The sequence below is a fragment of the Colletotrichum spaethianum genome (genome assembly GCF_022836535.1).
Source record: "Colletotrichum spaethianum MAFF 239500 DNA, contig03, whole genome shotgun sequence".
Classification (NCBI taxonomy): Eukaryota; Fungi; Ascomycota; class Sordariomycetes; order Glomerellales; family Glomerellaceae; genus Colletotrichum; species Colletotrichum spaethianum.
This window is the reverse complement of record NW_026054773.1, coordinates 1,561,665-1,573,921: the sequence shown is the minus strand read 5'-3', so window position 1 is coordinate 1,573,921 and position 12,257 is coordinate 1,561,665. Positions and strand designations below refer to the sequence as shown.

General features: G+C 56.4%; 3 protein-coding genes across 3 annotated transcripts; 1 reads left to right on the top strand and 2 right to left on the bottom strand.

Annotated features, from left to right (window-relative positions):
- Positions 1 to 159: 159 nt before the first annotated feature.
- Positions 160 to 1,614, bottom strand: ColSpa_01930 (uncharacterized protein; the record flags this gene model as incomplete). The annotated part of the gene is made up of 1 exon (XM_049268142.1): positions 160 to 1,614. The coding sequence occupies one exon, from the start codon at positions 1,612 to 1,614 to the stop codon at positions 160 to 162; it is 1,455 nt and encodes a 484-aa protein (XP_049124099.1).
- Positions 1,615 to 3,600: 1,986 nt separating this feature from the next.
- Positions 3,601 to 7,921, top strand: ColSpa_01929 (uncharacterized protein; the record flags this gene model as incomplete). Its single annotated transcript, XM_049268141.1, has 4 exons — positions 3,601 to 4,968; positions 5,005 to 5,403; positions 5,720 to 6,841; positions 6,866 to 7,921. The coding sequence occupies 4 exons, from the start codon at positions 3,601 to 3,603 to the stop codon at positions 7,919 to 7,921; spliced, it is 3,945 nt and encodes a 1,314-aa protein (XP_049124098.1).
- Positions 3,670 to 8,488, bottom strand: ColSpa_01928 (ATP-dependent bile acid permease; the record flags this gene model as incomplete). Its single annotated transcript, XM_049268140.1, has 3 exons — positions 3,670 to 5,495; positions 5,551 to 8,107; positions 8,165 to 8,488. The coding sequence occupies 3 exons, from the start codon at positions 8,486 to 8,488 to the stop codon at positions 3,670 to 3,672; spliced, it is 4,707 nt and encodes a 1,568-aa protein (XP_049124097.1).
- Positions 8,489 to 12,257: the final 3,769 nt, after the last annotated feature.

Sequence of the window (12,257 nt, the reverse complement as noted above, 5' to 3'; positions counted from 1 at the left end):
CTAGTCATCTCGAGTGGTGATTTCATTAGAAATATTTACAGCTAGTCTAAGATGACTAGGTCTGACGCTGTACAACTTACAGACAGGCCCTCCGCGTATGTGCCGAGTGCTTCTCTCACGGCCATCTCAATCTTCTTCCGTCACGGTCCCTTTTGTGCTCTACGGCCGATCGTTGTATTGATAGTCGAGGTCATCTAGCGATGAGAAGTCTTTCCGCAGCTTCGGCTCGGGCGCCGGCGTCTTACGGCGCTCGAAATCATCGTCAGATGAGTACAACAGGCCGCTTTGCCTCCTCGTATCGTCCGTCGCGCTAATGTGTGTCGCCCACTTCGCCAGATGCCACTGCATGCCGTTGTTGAGCAGGTCGCCGGGCGGGATGTCCCAAAGTTCCCAATGCGGTTCATCGGGCTCGTTGTAGATACCCTTCGGCATGACGGCACGCTCACTGTACGACGGTTCCTTGTTGGGCCGCAGGTATGACCTGCTCCAGCAGCCCTCGGCGCCGGGTCTGTTGAACGATTTGGGACCGTGGAAGAGTCTGACCTTTTCCTCGGCCGCGCGCCGCTCGACGGTCTCGCAGTAATGAGGGTTTGTGCTCTGGCACGCGACCTCCCACTGCCATTGCGACGGCTTGACCTCGGACTGAAGCTCGTCAAACAGCTCCTGGTAGTGTCCAACGATGCAAGCGAGCGTAACCTGGTGCTTGAAGTCGGGGCGTCTCCACGCGAACTCCCGCAGCGTGTTCTCGTGGGGTATGTGAGGCCACCAGAAGATAGCGGGGAGCTCGTCGCCGTCGGTTTCAGTGTTGATACGAGAGAGGTCGTTATTCATGATGAAGCGCGCGTGTACAGCCTGTCGGACGTACAAAGCCTCGTCCTTGTCAAATGTGTCGTCTAAGCACGCGTCCAGCCACCTCGCAAAGGGCGTGTGGTGGTGGGCGCCCCGTATTACGGCCGAGAGCTCGTTTGGGACAGTCTTTGGGCGCCGCAGGCGTTGATAACGGTCTGCATTGCCATCCCAGGCGGCCGCAACAATGAGAGCGTCTTTGTTTATCGTGGGGAGATCTCGCGGCAGAAGATTCCACAGCAGATCAACGAATTCGTCCTCTAGCCTTGTCCTCTGAGGATCCGATTCGAAGTAGTTGATATGAGCGTCTTCTTGGATATCGAAGTAGTGCTCTTCATAGCTTTGCAAACTAATGCCTTCATAGAAGAAAGGACGCTGGGATATTTTCTGGCTTTCAGGCGAGAGCTCGTGAGCAGGGCGGGTGCCGGAGAGCGTTGATCGGACGGCTGTGTCGCCGTTGAGAAACCCAGGTCGAGGGGATTCGAGGTTGACTGTGCGTGTGTAATCATTCATGACGGCATATCTTGTGTCCTGGCTGACGATAGCCTCATAGATGGCGGTATGGCCGTTATCCCGAGCCTCTTCTGCGATGGAGATATCAGGCAGCAATCTAAGCTCTTTATGCAAGGTAGCATAACCTGCAACGGCACAAGCGCGTCCAATTTGATAACGCATGTCTGGGTAGCGTCGGGCAAGCTCCCGGTACGTCTCCTCACTAGCAACATCGGGATACCAAATGCAGTAAGGCTTAACCGAGGCGTTAGGCATGTCTGGTATCGTGTTGCTCATGATTAAACGGGCGTTGCGGGCCCTGTCAAACACTTCGGCGTCGTAGTCCGAAGAGCAAAGCTTGGCTACTTCTGGCGATCTGGCGAAATGATCGTGATGCCGGATTCCGTGAACGATATATCGCCGTGCGTCATGCCCAACGCTGTCTGGCACCAACTTTCCATTGAAAGCAGCGACAAGCTGTCGGTCACTTTCTCTGGCAAGGTTTTCAAGGTGTTGGCGTTCAGGGGACTTGTGGTAATGGCGAGAAACTGGTTGTTTAAACCAAGCATCATTGAGGGCTACAATTCCCCAATGTTGTGGGGTGCAGTAGGAAGACACGGTGTGACGAGTAGTAGTACGTCTCAGCAATCCGGAGTGACGGTGAAGACCGAAAAGCATTCTGCTTGTCTTTGCCGCAACGTGAATGCGGCCAGACCGAGGAAACCTAGTAATGTGAAGGTTGCGAGTACGAGAGATGGATTGAGACGAGATTGAGCCAGAGGGTCTCAGAAGAGGTCGTTGTACTCGTACATATATAGTAAGTCTAGAGTATTTGATCAGATACGGCAATCTTCCTCCGAACTGGGGCAAGCAAGGGTACTTGAAGGGCTGCTGCCGGCAGCCGATCCGGCGTCGAGCGCAGAACAGACGCACCATGTTGTGCTCTGGGGACCCCTGTGCAGCGGGAAACCAAAGAACCAGTTCGGTTCTCCACCGAGATTGGTGCAAGGGTCCCAGCTCCACAACATGGGAGCTTGGAGACATGAACCAACTAATTATGCATTTCAGGCGTCCGTGTTGGTTGTTGCTATTTGCCAGAGAACAGGGCAAATCATGTCTGCTTGTTCGCTGCTGACTCTGTCACACACCGCATGAAATCAGACACGCGTTGCTCTGTCCTGTACAATTCGCTATATCACAGACCCAACCACGAGTATCAAACATCCTCAACTATCACCTCTTTTTACACATCACTGCTATAAAGTACCATTTCCCACTCAGTTGCGTCACCCCCGGGAAGGCTTCCCATACTACTTCACCTTAGCCTATTAGATGTAGGCTTTAATCCTAGTCCTCTAGAAAACAACAAGAGAACTCCATGTCGTGAGTCACTAAGGGAGAGTCATAGGATTGGTAGTGTGCGCGACAGCCACGGGTGAATCATGATGAACCAAGTTTGGCAAAACAGCCAGCTACAATCTGCGCAGCCACTTTGCCTAAAACGAATAGCCGTTTGATGAAGCTGAGTCTAGTCAGAATCCTACAGGACCAGGAATCATATTCTCGTCAAGCCCTTTATGGATTGAAGGTATTGTTCAGCTTTACTAGTAGCTGTGATGCGTATATCCCGGTTTCCTGTGATAAGCTTTCACCTTACGTGGTTCTGGATTGGCTATTAACGAGCAACAACTGGCACCTCAATCACCAGTCAAGGCTGGATGTCCTCAAGGCAGAATCTAAACTACTGACAGTCTAGGCACCTTTGTAGGTAACCTGTCCCTGTAAATCCAGGCTTCACGAGATGGATCTCTTAATGATGGCGTGATGTTTCACGACAATGTTGGGAATTCATTGTCTGTATATCGCCCTACTGTTCATATTTGTCATAAGTCTATCCTTCGATGAGGCCGTTCAATTTGTTGACAGATCTAGCATCGAGAAACCGCACAAGATACGTTTCAGCTCTCGAGACAAATCTTTGGTGCATCACTCTTTAAAGACAGAGAGTCCTGTCGTCTCCTAAGTTCTCCATAATCAGCAACGCACGCGACTTTATCCAGTGGTTGGGAAGGTCAAACGATCTCAGTTGGTTATATTCCCTCTGCCAAATGGGACATGCTCTAAGCAGCCCCGGCTTTTGTGCCACTTTTTGTATATCTTTTTACGCATATAAAGGTCCGAGCGAAACAAGGACAAGACGCCAACAATAATACAACGAACCAAAAATAAATAACAACAACACATTGCAACACATGGGAGATTATGCATCTCGGAAAATCCACCACGTCTCTATCATTCTGGGTATCCCAAGAGGCGTCCCCCCAGTCATCTCTAACCAAAGATGATGTTCTTGAGCTTCTCCTTCTCGCCGCTCTCCTCGCACATGCCCCTGAAGACGCCGCCGTCCTTCTCCCACAGCTCTTGGGGGCTGCCGTACTCGGCGACGGCGCCGTCGCTGAGGACCAGGATGCGGTCAAAGTCGGCAATTGTGCTCAGGCGGTGGGCGATGACGATGAGCGTCGAGTCGTTGAACTCCTCGCGGATGGACCGCTGAATCAGCGCGTCGGTCGCCATGTCGACGGCCGACGTCGCCTCGTCGAGGACCATGACCTTGGGCCGCGAGACGATGGCGCGCGCGAGGCAGAGCAGCTGGCGCTGGCCCTGCGAGAGGTTCCCGCCGCCCTCGGAGATGGGGGAGTTGAGGCTGCGGAAGACGTTGGTGTTCTTCTGCGTCGCGTCGAGCGAGGGCGTCTCGCTGGTGTCGTTGGCGGCGGCGGAGCTGGACGGCTCGCCGGGCGTCGACGGGCTCGACTCCACCAGGTGCACGCGCTGCAGAGAGTCGCGGAGATCGGCGTCGGTCTGGTTGTCAAAGGGGTCAAGGTTGGAGCGCACGGTGCCGGAGAAGAGGACGGGGTCCTGCGGGATGATGGCGAGGCGGGAGCGCAGCTCGTGGAGCTTGACCTTGGAGATGTCGAGGCCGTCGACGTGGATGCTTCCCGAGCGGGCCTCGAGGAAGCGGAAGAGGGCGAGGGTCAGCGAGGACTTGCCGGCGCCCGTGCGGCCGACGACGCCGACGCGCTCGTTCCGGTTGACGCTAAAGGACAGGCCCTTGAGGACGGGAGAGAGGTCCTCGGCGTAGCTGACCACAAGGTCCTTGACCTCCAGACGGCCCTCGGTGGGCCACGTCGCGGGGGGCTCGATGCCGCCCTGGTCTTCGGTCTTGAGGTCCGAGTACTCGACGACGCGCTCTGCGGCGTTCATGTCGAGCTCAATGTTGGCGTAGTGGCGGATGGACCAGACGATGGCTTGCGAGAACTCGAGCGCGAAGGAGAGGGTGAAACCGGCGAGCGCGGCGTCCATGGAGGGGCTGCCGAGGACGACGAAGCCGACGGCCGTGGAGAACAGGGCACCGATGAGGGACATGCGCCAGCCCATCCAGCGGTTGAACAGCCACAGGTGCCAGGAGGCCATGCCGTAGTCGTCAAGGCGGGAGTACATGGAGTCGATGTAGACCTGGGCCTTGTCAGCGCCGCGGATGGTCATCATGCCGACGAGCGTGGAGCCGAAGAGGTCGAAGATGGGCGACTTGGTCGTGCTCTCAAGGCGCTTGGCGGGTCTGGCGCCGGCGAGGTAGCGCATGGCGATCCAGACGGCGATGAGCAGTAGGACACAGGCCAGCGGAATGATGAGCGGGGAGACGTAGAAGGCGGTGATGCAGATTCCGAGGACGCTGAGGATGGCACCGAAGACGCCCGAGAGATCCATACCGAGGCGGTTGTCAATGACGTTGAAGTCCGCGGTGAAGCGGTTGAGGACTCGGCCGGTGGGGACGGTGTCGAGCCAGCGGAGCGGGGTGCGGAGGACGGTGCGGGTGATGCCCTCGAACATGCTGCGACTGGCCTTGTAGCTCATGACGAAGAAGTAGAAGAAGCGACCGGTGCCGAGGATGGCGGAGAAGGCGGAGATGCCGACGTAAACACTCAGGTAGAACAAAGTGTTCTTGTCCATGGTGATGTTGACGGTGCTGGACGGTACGTGGAGTTCGCTATGCTGGAGAGTGAGGGCGTAGGCGTATTGATGCTGGGATTCCTGATAAGAGGAGGCGCTGATGGATTCCTCGGACTGACCGGTCCAGATACGAAGCCACCATGATCGTCCTGTGAACATGTTAATACGAAACCCAAGAAAGTCTGGGACGATATCAAGACTAACCAATGACAACGAACTGGTAGATGACAAAGAGGGCGAAACCAAAGCCCCACCAGGGCCAGCCACCACTCTGGCTCAGGTACGCAGCGTAGACGTGCTTCTTGATGGAACCCTTTTCACGAGCCTCATCCTCGACGAACTGACGGGCAGCCTTTGACGGAATCTTCTTCAGGACGCCACCATCTCCGTTGAGCTCAGCGACTTCGGGAGCCTCAATGTCAGATGCCTGCTCCGAGTTGACAGCAGTAGCATCCTCATCAGCAGTCTCCTGGGAGGACTGCTCGTGGCTCTTGATCAGCTGCAGCGTTCCATCCTCGGTAAGCTCGGACATGAAACCAGAGTGTTGGACTGTGCCGTCGCCGAGCTCAACGAGGAACTTGGTCTTGGGCTCGCAGAGCGCAACGTGGTGGGTGACCAGAATGCGGGTTCGGCCCTGGCAAAGCTCGCCAGTAAGGCACTTCTCGTAAATGTGGCGGCCGACGTGGGCGTCGACGGCGCTGAAGATGTCGTCGAGGACGAGGATGCCGGCGCGCGAGTAAATGGCCCGGGCGAGGGTGAGACGCCACTTCTGACCACCGCTGAGGTTGATACCGTTGGCTCCCAGCTCGGTCTTGTCGCCGTCGGTGAGCATTTCCAGATCCTTCTTGAGGGCGCAGACCTCGATGGTTTTGTTGTAGCGCTCCTCGTCAAGGGGAAGACCGAAGAGGATGTTGCTCTTCAAGGTAGCGTTCTCAATCCAGGGGATCTGGCCGACGAACGAGATGCTGCTGGGGATGATCCAGTTGCCACGGTTGGCCTTGTCGTCGTTCCGCTCGTGGATCGCGGGAGGCTTGGGTGCGTAGATCTTGCCGGACAGGAGATCGGACTCTCCGAGAATAGCTGCCAGCAACAAACTCTTGCCTGTGCCAGTCTTGCCAGAAATGACGGACAGCTCACCAGCGGGGAAGGTGACGTTGACGTTGCGCAGAATGAACCTGTCCTCCTCCTTGGTTTCCTCGTCAACGGGCCAGGCGACGGTGGCGTTCTCGAAAGCGACATCGGGACCATCCGTGACGGTCTTGGTCTTCTCGGGTCCGTTCAGGTAGTCCTGAATTCTCTTCACGGAGATGTTGGCGTCGATGACGTCGGTGATGAGCTCGGGGATGACGGCCAGGGTGACCTCGAGGTTCTTGAAGACACCGATACTGACAAAAGCAACCGACGGGATCAAGGTGCCGTTGATGAAGGAATAAACGGCGAGGGAGACAGCGGCCAAGACGATAGGACTGGTGATCCACATGCCAAAAAGCACAGTGTCGCCCTTGAAGACCTGCCATAGCGCGCCAAGCTCCTTCTCGCGCATGTCGAGAATTCGCTTCTCCCACTGGGGCTCAAGCGCGGAGAACTTGATCTGGCGCATACCCACAAGAGCCTCGTTCACAACGGCAAGCTTCTGGTCACGGATCTTCATCAACTTGTCCTGCGCCTTGGAGTAGACCTTGGCGTACGTGAAGTTGATGGGGAGAAGGATGCCCCACGCGAGAAGTCCGGCACAGAGGGGACCCCAGCCGAGCAGGTAGACGAGAAACCAGATGGCAACGATCAACTTGGCAGTGCTGGAGGGGAAAAGGAACTGGAAGGCAGAGAAGTCAGAGATGCGCTTGGCGTCAACGCCGAGCAGGTTGATGATGGCCTGCTTCGACTTGAGGACGCTGTCGTCCTCGGCCTCTTCCTCTTCGTCGTCCTTGGACTTCTTGTCGTCCTTTCCGTTGGCCTCTTCCTCCTTCGGCTCGGCTTCCTGCTTGGAGGCTGCCTTGACGTTCTTCCTGCGCATGGACTTCTCAAAGATAAGAGCAGACAGGGCGCCGCGGAGGGGGATGCACAGCTCGGCCCACGACAGCCAGAACATGGTCGCCTCAGCCCAAGCGTCGGCCAAGATGGCGAGGCCGAGCCAGAATACCAGGATCCAGATGTCGAAGGGGAGCTCGTCGCCGGGGTGTCTACGCTGGAGGGCCTCGAGGATCTGCAGAGTGATCCACGAAGGGGCGAAGCTCAAGAATGCCTTGGAGATGGCGATGGACCATTGCACGAACAAAGGCACACGGTAGGCCCAGACGATGGCCCACCACAGGTTCAAGTCGGACTTGAAGTTGTACGACTTCCACGCCGCAGCCGAGTCCTCAGATCTGGTCCAATGGTCGGGCTTAGGGAGGTCGGACGCATCGAGATCCTTCTTCTTGGTGGCCAGATCAATGATCTCGCTACACCAGCCCCAAGTAAAGCGGGTGTAAGCGGGTACCGTCCTGAGGCGGTCCACGACCTTGCCTTCAAAGTAGACATCAGGTCTTCTGGGCAAAGCAACGCCGGTTATCACAAGGCCGAAGGTAAGGACTAGACTTGCGATTTTGAGACCGAACGAGGCGGGGTCGTTCTTCAGGAGATGCTCGAAAACCGCCGTGTTCTGAAGAATCTGGATAGCGGCGAAGACTAAGCCGGAGAACCACACCGAAATGCCCAGGTTATAAGCGTGGACGGAGTCGTTAGTTGCGGCGATGCCCACGGCCTGAAGAGCCAATAGAGCCTAGTTCATGTCAGCCTTTTAACCAAGAGACGAAGTCGCAACGGGTCGATGGCATACCCAAATACCGGTCGCAAGCCATTCCGCAACGAACAGACTGTCGAACTTGCCAGTGTCAAGTGAGAGCGTAGCCAGTGTGGAGTTGGCTATCGACACAGCCAGCCCCAGGAAGCCGAACAGGAAGATGAAGGTTTTGGGCCAGCGGTTGGAGAAGGCGGCCGAAGACTCGGCGGTGCTCTTTCCATCCTTGTCCTCGTAAAAGTTATCCTTGGGTTTGCGGGTTCGAAGTTGCTTGACAAGCCCTACGAGAGCCGGAACTGAGGCGAGAGCGACGACGCCCAGCGCAGCTCCGACCTCGATCAACAGGGTCGTTTCATTCGGCATGATGGAGCCCGAAAAGTTGGCGGTGTGGCCCGTGTTCGGCTTTCCTCAGGGTCGAGTTGTGGGAACGAGAGGTGGCCGCTGTTTGGCGGGAAAAGACTTGTTTTTTATTTTTTCACGGCGGCTCACAATGCCTTTTGGGTGCGACGGCTCAAAAAGTGAGAGCTGGTCGAGGTCCACAATGAGGCCGGGTTGGTTTGTAAGCTGCTCCCCGTTCAGGGCGAAGTGCCAATTCGGCAAAGTGTCTCCGGCTTCTCTGAATCCCAGATCAGGTAGCTCGAGTAAGGACACCCTCGCTAAACCGAAAACCCACGCGTTGACGTTGGTCACGACTCTGTTGGGTCTACTGGACGTGTCTCGGTTTCACCGTCAAAAGAAGCTCGGGGATGGCTCGAGTCGAGATTCCGGCGGTTCGAATGGCCTCGAAAACGAATTTCGGAGGCAGTGAGAACAGGCCGTCGGCTCAATGGGCGCCGAAGCGGAGCCGATAGGTGGGCGTCCGTCTCAAAGTCTTCGTTTCGTGACGTCGCACCTGTCGCGCCTATGTTCGCCTTCAACTCCAAAGCAAAGGGCGCGGCGGGTTCGGTGCGGTCGGGAGGCGGGCACGGGTGCGGTAGCCAGGAATTGGAGACACGCAGACACGGGACGGAGGTGAGAAACGGGCGGGATTGGAGAAGGGGGGGAACAAGAGAGAGCGGCGAACGGGCGAGCCAAGACAATCGCCGGGAAAGCCTCAGGATTTAAAAGAAGAAAGGTAATGGGGACCAGGAACCAGCTTTTCGAAAAGACGAGGAAGGCGCTTACGGGCGGCGGATACCGACCAATTCCTCTTATTATCTCTCACTCTCTCTTTCTCTCTCAGAAGCTTACCAACGTTACTAGGTTGCTACCAAGTACCAGGCGGATAGAGACTCTGAACGGCCTTGTCATTGCGGAATGACTGACACGATTGGCTAATCAGCAGATAGCTTGCAGCTTTGATCTATCGCTGCTTGCAGACGGGGGCCCCGTCCTATCATCCATGCTCATTGCTGCTCCATGCCGCCTTTTTAGTGACTAGGATCAACTTTCTGCATTGGAACCCACCCCCCCCCCCCCTCCAGCCCCATCCCACTGCATCCCAGGGTTCGTCCAACACCATGTCCTGCTCCATCTCACGTCTCACGCCTTTTGGTCTCTACCGAACATAATACGGTATCATGCCTAGCACTATTCCCCCACTTTGCAACGCAGTCCAAGAAGCATCTTCCTCATTCGTCGTCGTCGACACGTCGTCTCGGGTCGCCGACCTGCATCGCTCTGCCGCGCCTGTGCAGGTTATCCGACATTGGCACCCCGGACTTGTGACTCTGCAGCCTGGAAGCCCCAGGCAACCAACGCAACGCCGTCGATGATGACATATACCCGAAGACGACGACGATCGGTTCGTTGCTGGCCGGCCGGCCGGTTGGCTTAGCTTCTGTCCGCGCCGTACGAGACACGACACGAAATGAAACGAAACGAGACGACTCGGCATATCTGGCGCTCGATCACGGTCACATCATCACCAGCATCCAAATCCATGAACAACGCGCAGCCCCGTGCCGCCAGGCGACGGTGGTTGGCCGAGGCTTCGTTGGTCGACTGTGGCTGGCCGTTTGACTCACCGGCGGGTAGGGGAAAAGGGTAAAAAATCCCAAGCGATGCCGAATGGAGGGTGGCAGGTGGGTTTTTACTTGGCAGAAGTTCCTCTCGAGACCCTTGATGCGTGATACGGGGGTGGTAGGGATGGCACCTCTTTGCGTCTCTGGAGAGTGTACAGCTAGGCATTGGTGGGAGGTTGGACAAGATAGAGGGAGATTGACGCAAAGGACAAAAAGACCTGCATGGATGATGGAGGGGAGGTTTCCGCCCGAGGGGGCCATGCTAGCGCTCTAACCCCCATGCAGTCATCCTGCACTAACATGGCCTAAGAATGCGCAGCGCACGCCTGCAACCCGCAACAGCGCTCAACCACCCGCCCCCCATGACGCTTCCGACTCGCTGGGTGACACCCTGGCGTGAACCCCGTGCTTTGCCATCGCAGAGTGAGTGAGTGATTCGTGGACCGAGTCACAGCAACGCGTTGTTCTCTGCCTTCTACCTCGAGGGGATTTCGACCAGGAAACCTGCCCTGGTATGAGGCCAATTGATAACGAACCCAGGCGCCCGACCGAGCAAAGGTCCAGAACCCCCTCCCCTTCGCCTCCCCCGCCATGCCTGCCGGCTAACCGGCCGGTTCGTCAGAGGTGAGTCCGAGGAAAGACTCATAGGCCAGTCATATGCTGAATCAGGAAGGAGAGTCTGTTTGAAGTGTGGGAGGCTCTAGGTAATTTGCGCGAACCGGGGGACCGGTGACTGCGCCGCAGCATATCATCGAGAGAACCCGGAATGGGCGGTCAGACTAGCAAAAATCGCAGGCAAACCGCTGACCTGCTCATTTTGTCCATTCTCTTGGGGCCAGTTCGGGCTTACTAACATGGCCAAGCCAGCCAGCCGATGGAGAGGGGACCGTTTGTCCCGCTCCCACCCTCTCTCCCGCCCTCCCCCGCCCGTTGCTGACGCTCTGCAGACTGCAGCCGGTGGCCCTTCTTGGCGGCCCGCGTGGGATTGTTTGCATCCAGATTCTCGACTTCACCAGTGTCCCTTCCTTTTGGCTTTAAATTGCGTTGGGAGCCTCGACCCCATTCGTGCTGACCACCAACTCTGCCACGGCCGCAGAGATTATCTACTATCAGCAGTCATGCCGACTAGGGGATTCCTTGGTGCTGGCGGAAAACCTTGAAAAAGTCCTTTGAAAAAGGCCTGCAGTGTCCTATCTCATTCACCTTGCCTTACCTTACCCTCGAACACCTGCCACAACGAGGTGCAGGTGTTTAGGCAGCTGCTGACACACCATCCCGTTTCGCCGGGCATTTGATAGTTGGCACCAAGGTAATTGGATGTTTGGCAACATATTGCCATCTTGTTTAATGTCTCTTTTGCCGCGGCGATAATCATCAGAAGGATTGCCGCCGCAACAAGGCCGCGAGAGAGCGTCACATCAAAGTACTGTGCCGCGGGATACCACCATCCCCTTCCGTGTTGATGGGCACTTCGACCCCAAAAAAACTTTATCAGCAGATACATGAGGTCTCTAGTATCTTGTTGATTGTTTACTAATTCGTATGAAGAAGAATTGCCTTTGGGGAGATGCAGCCATCCTCGGCGTTGCTGCCTTGACAGGCAACAGTGACACCATCTCGATGGTTGGTAGCCACGTTCGTCACATCGACTCCAGCTGCTTCGCGAGGTCTTGACTCTCTGCCTTGAAGGCACCAGCCGACGTAGTTGCTCTTGACTTTTGGGCTGTTCAACCTATGGGTCGTGCCCAGTCTCGCACAAGAAGCACGGTATTCATGTTTCGAAACGAACCGTCGGGCAGCATAAGACGGGCGTTCCATTTGCTCACCTCGCGCTGCCGGTCCAACGTGAGTCACATCATAAATATGAATCAACAGCCGAGAATCATCCCTCCAGACACCCAATGTAGCTTCCTGGTGTCGAGCTTGAGGCCGGCTATTGCGTCTAGGCACGCGCTAGCGAGCAAGACGGTCGGGCGGTAGTCGCCGAGGCACTTGTTTTATTAATGGCCCTGAATAACGAACTGAAGAAGCGGCAGATGAGGACGCCCGACGCGGTGTGACGGCTCACTGGTCACAATTGAGGCTCCTTGGTCGTCTGTGATTGGGCCATTGGCTCCGAGACCTGTCGT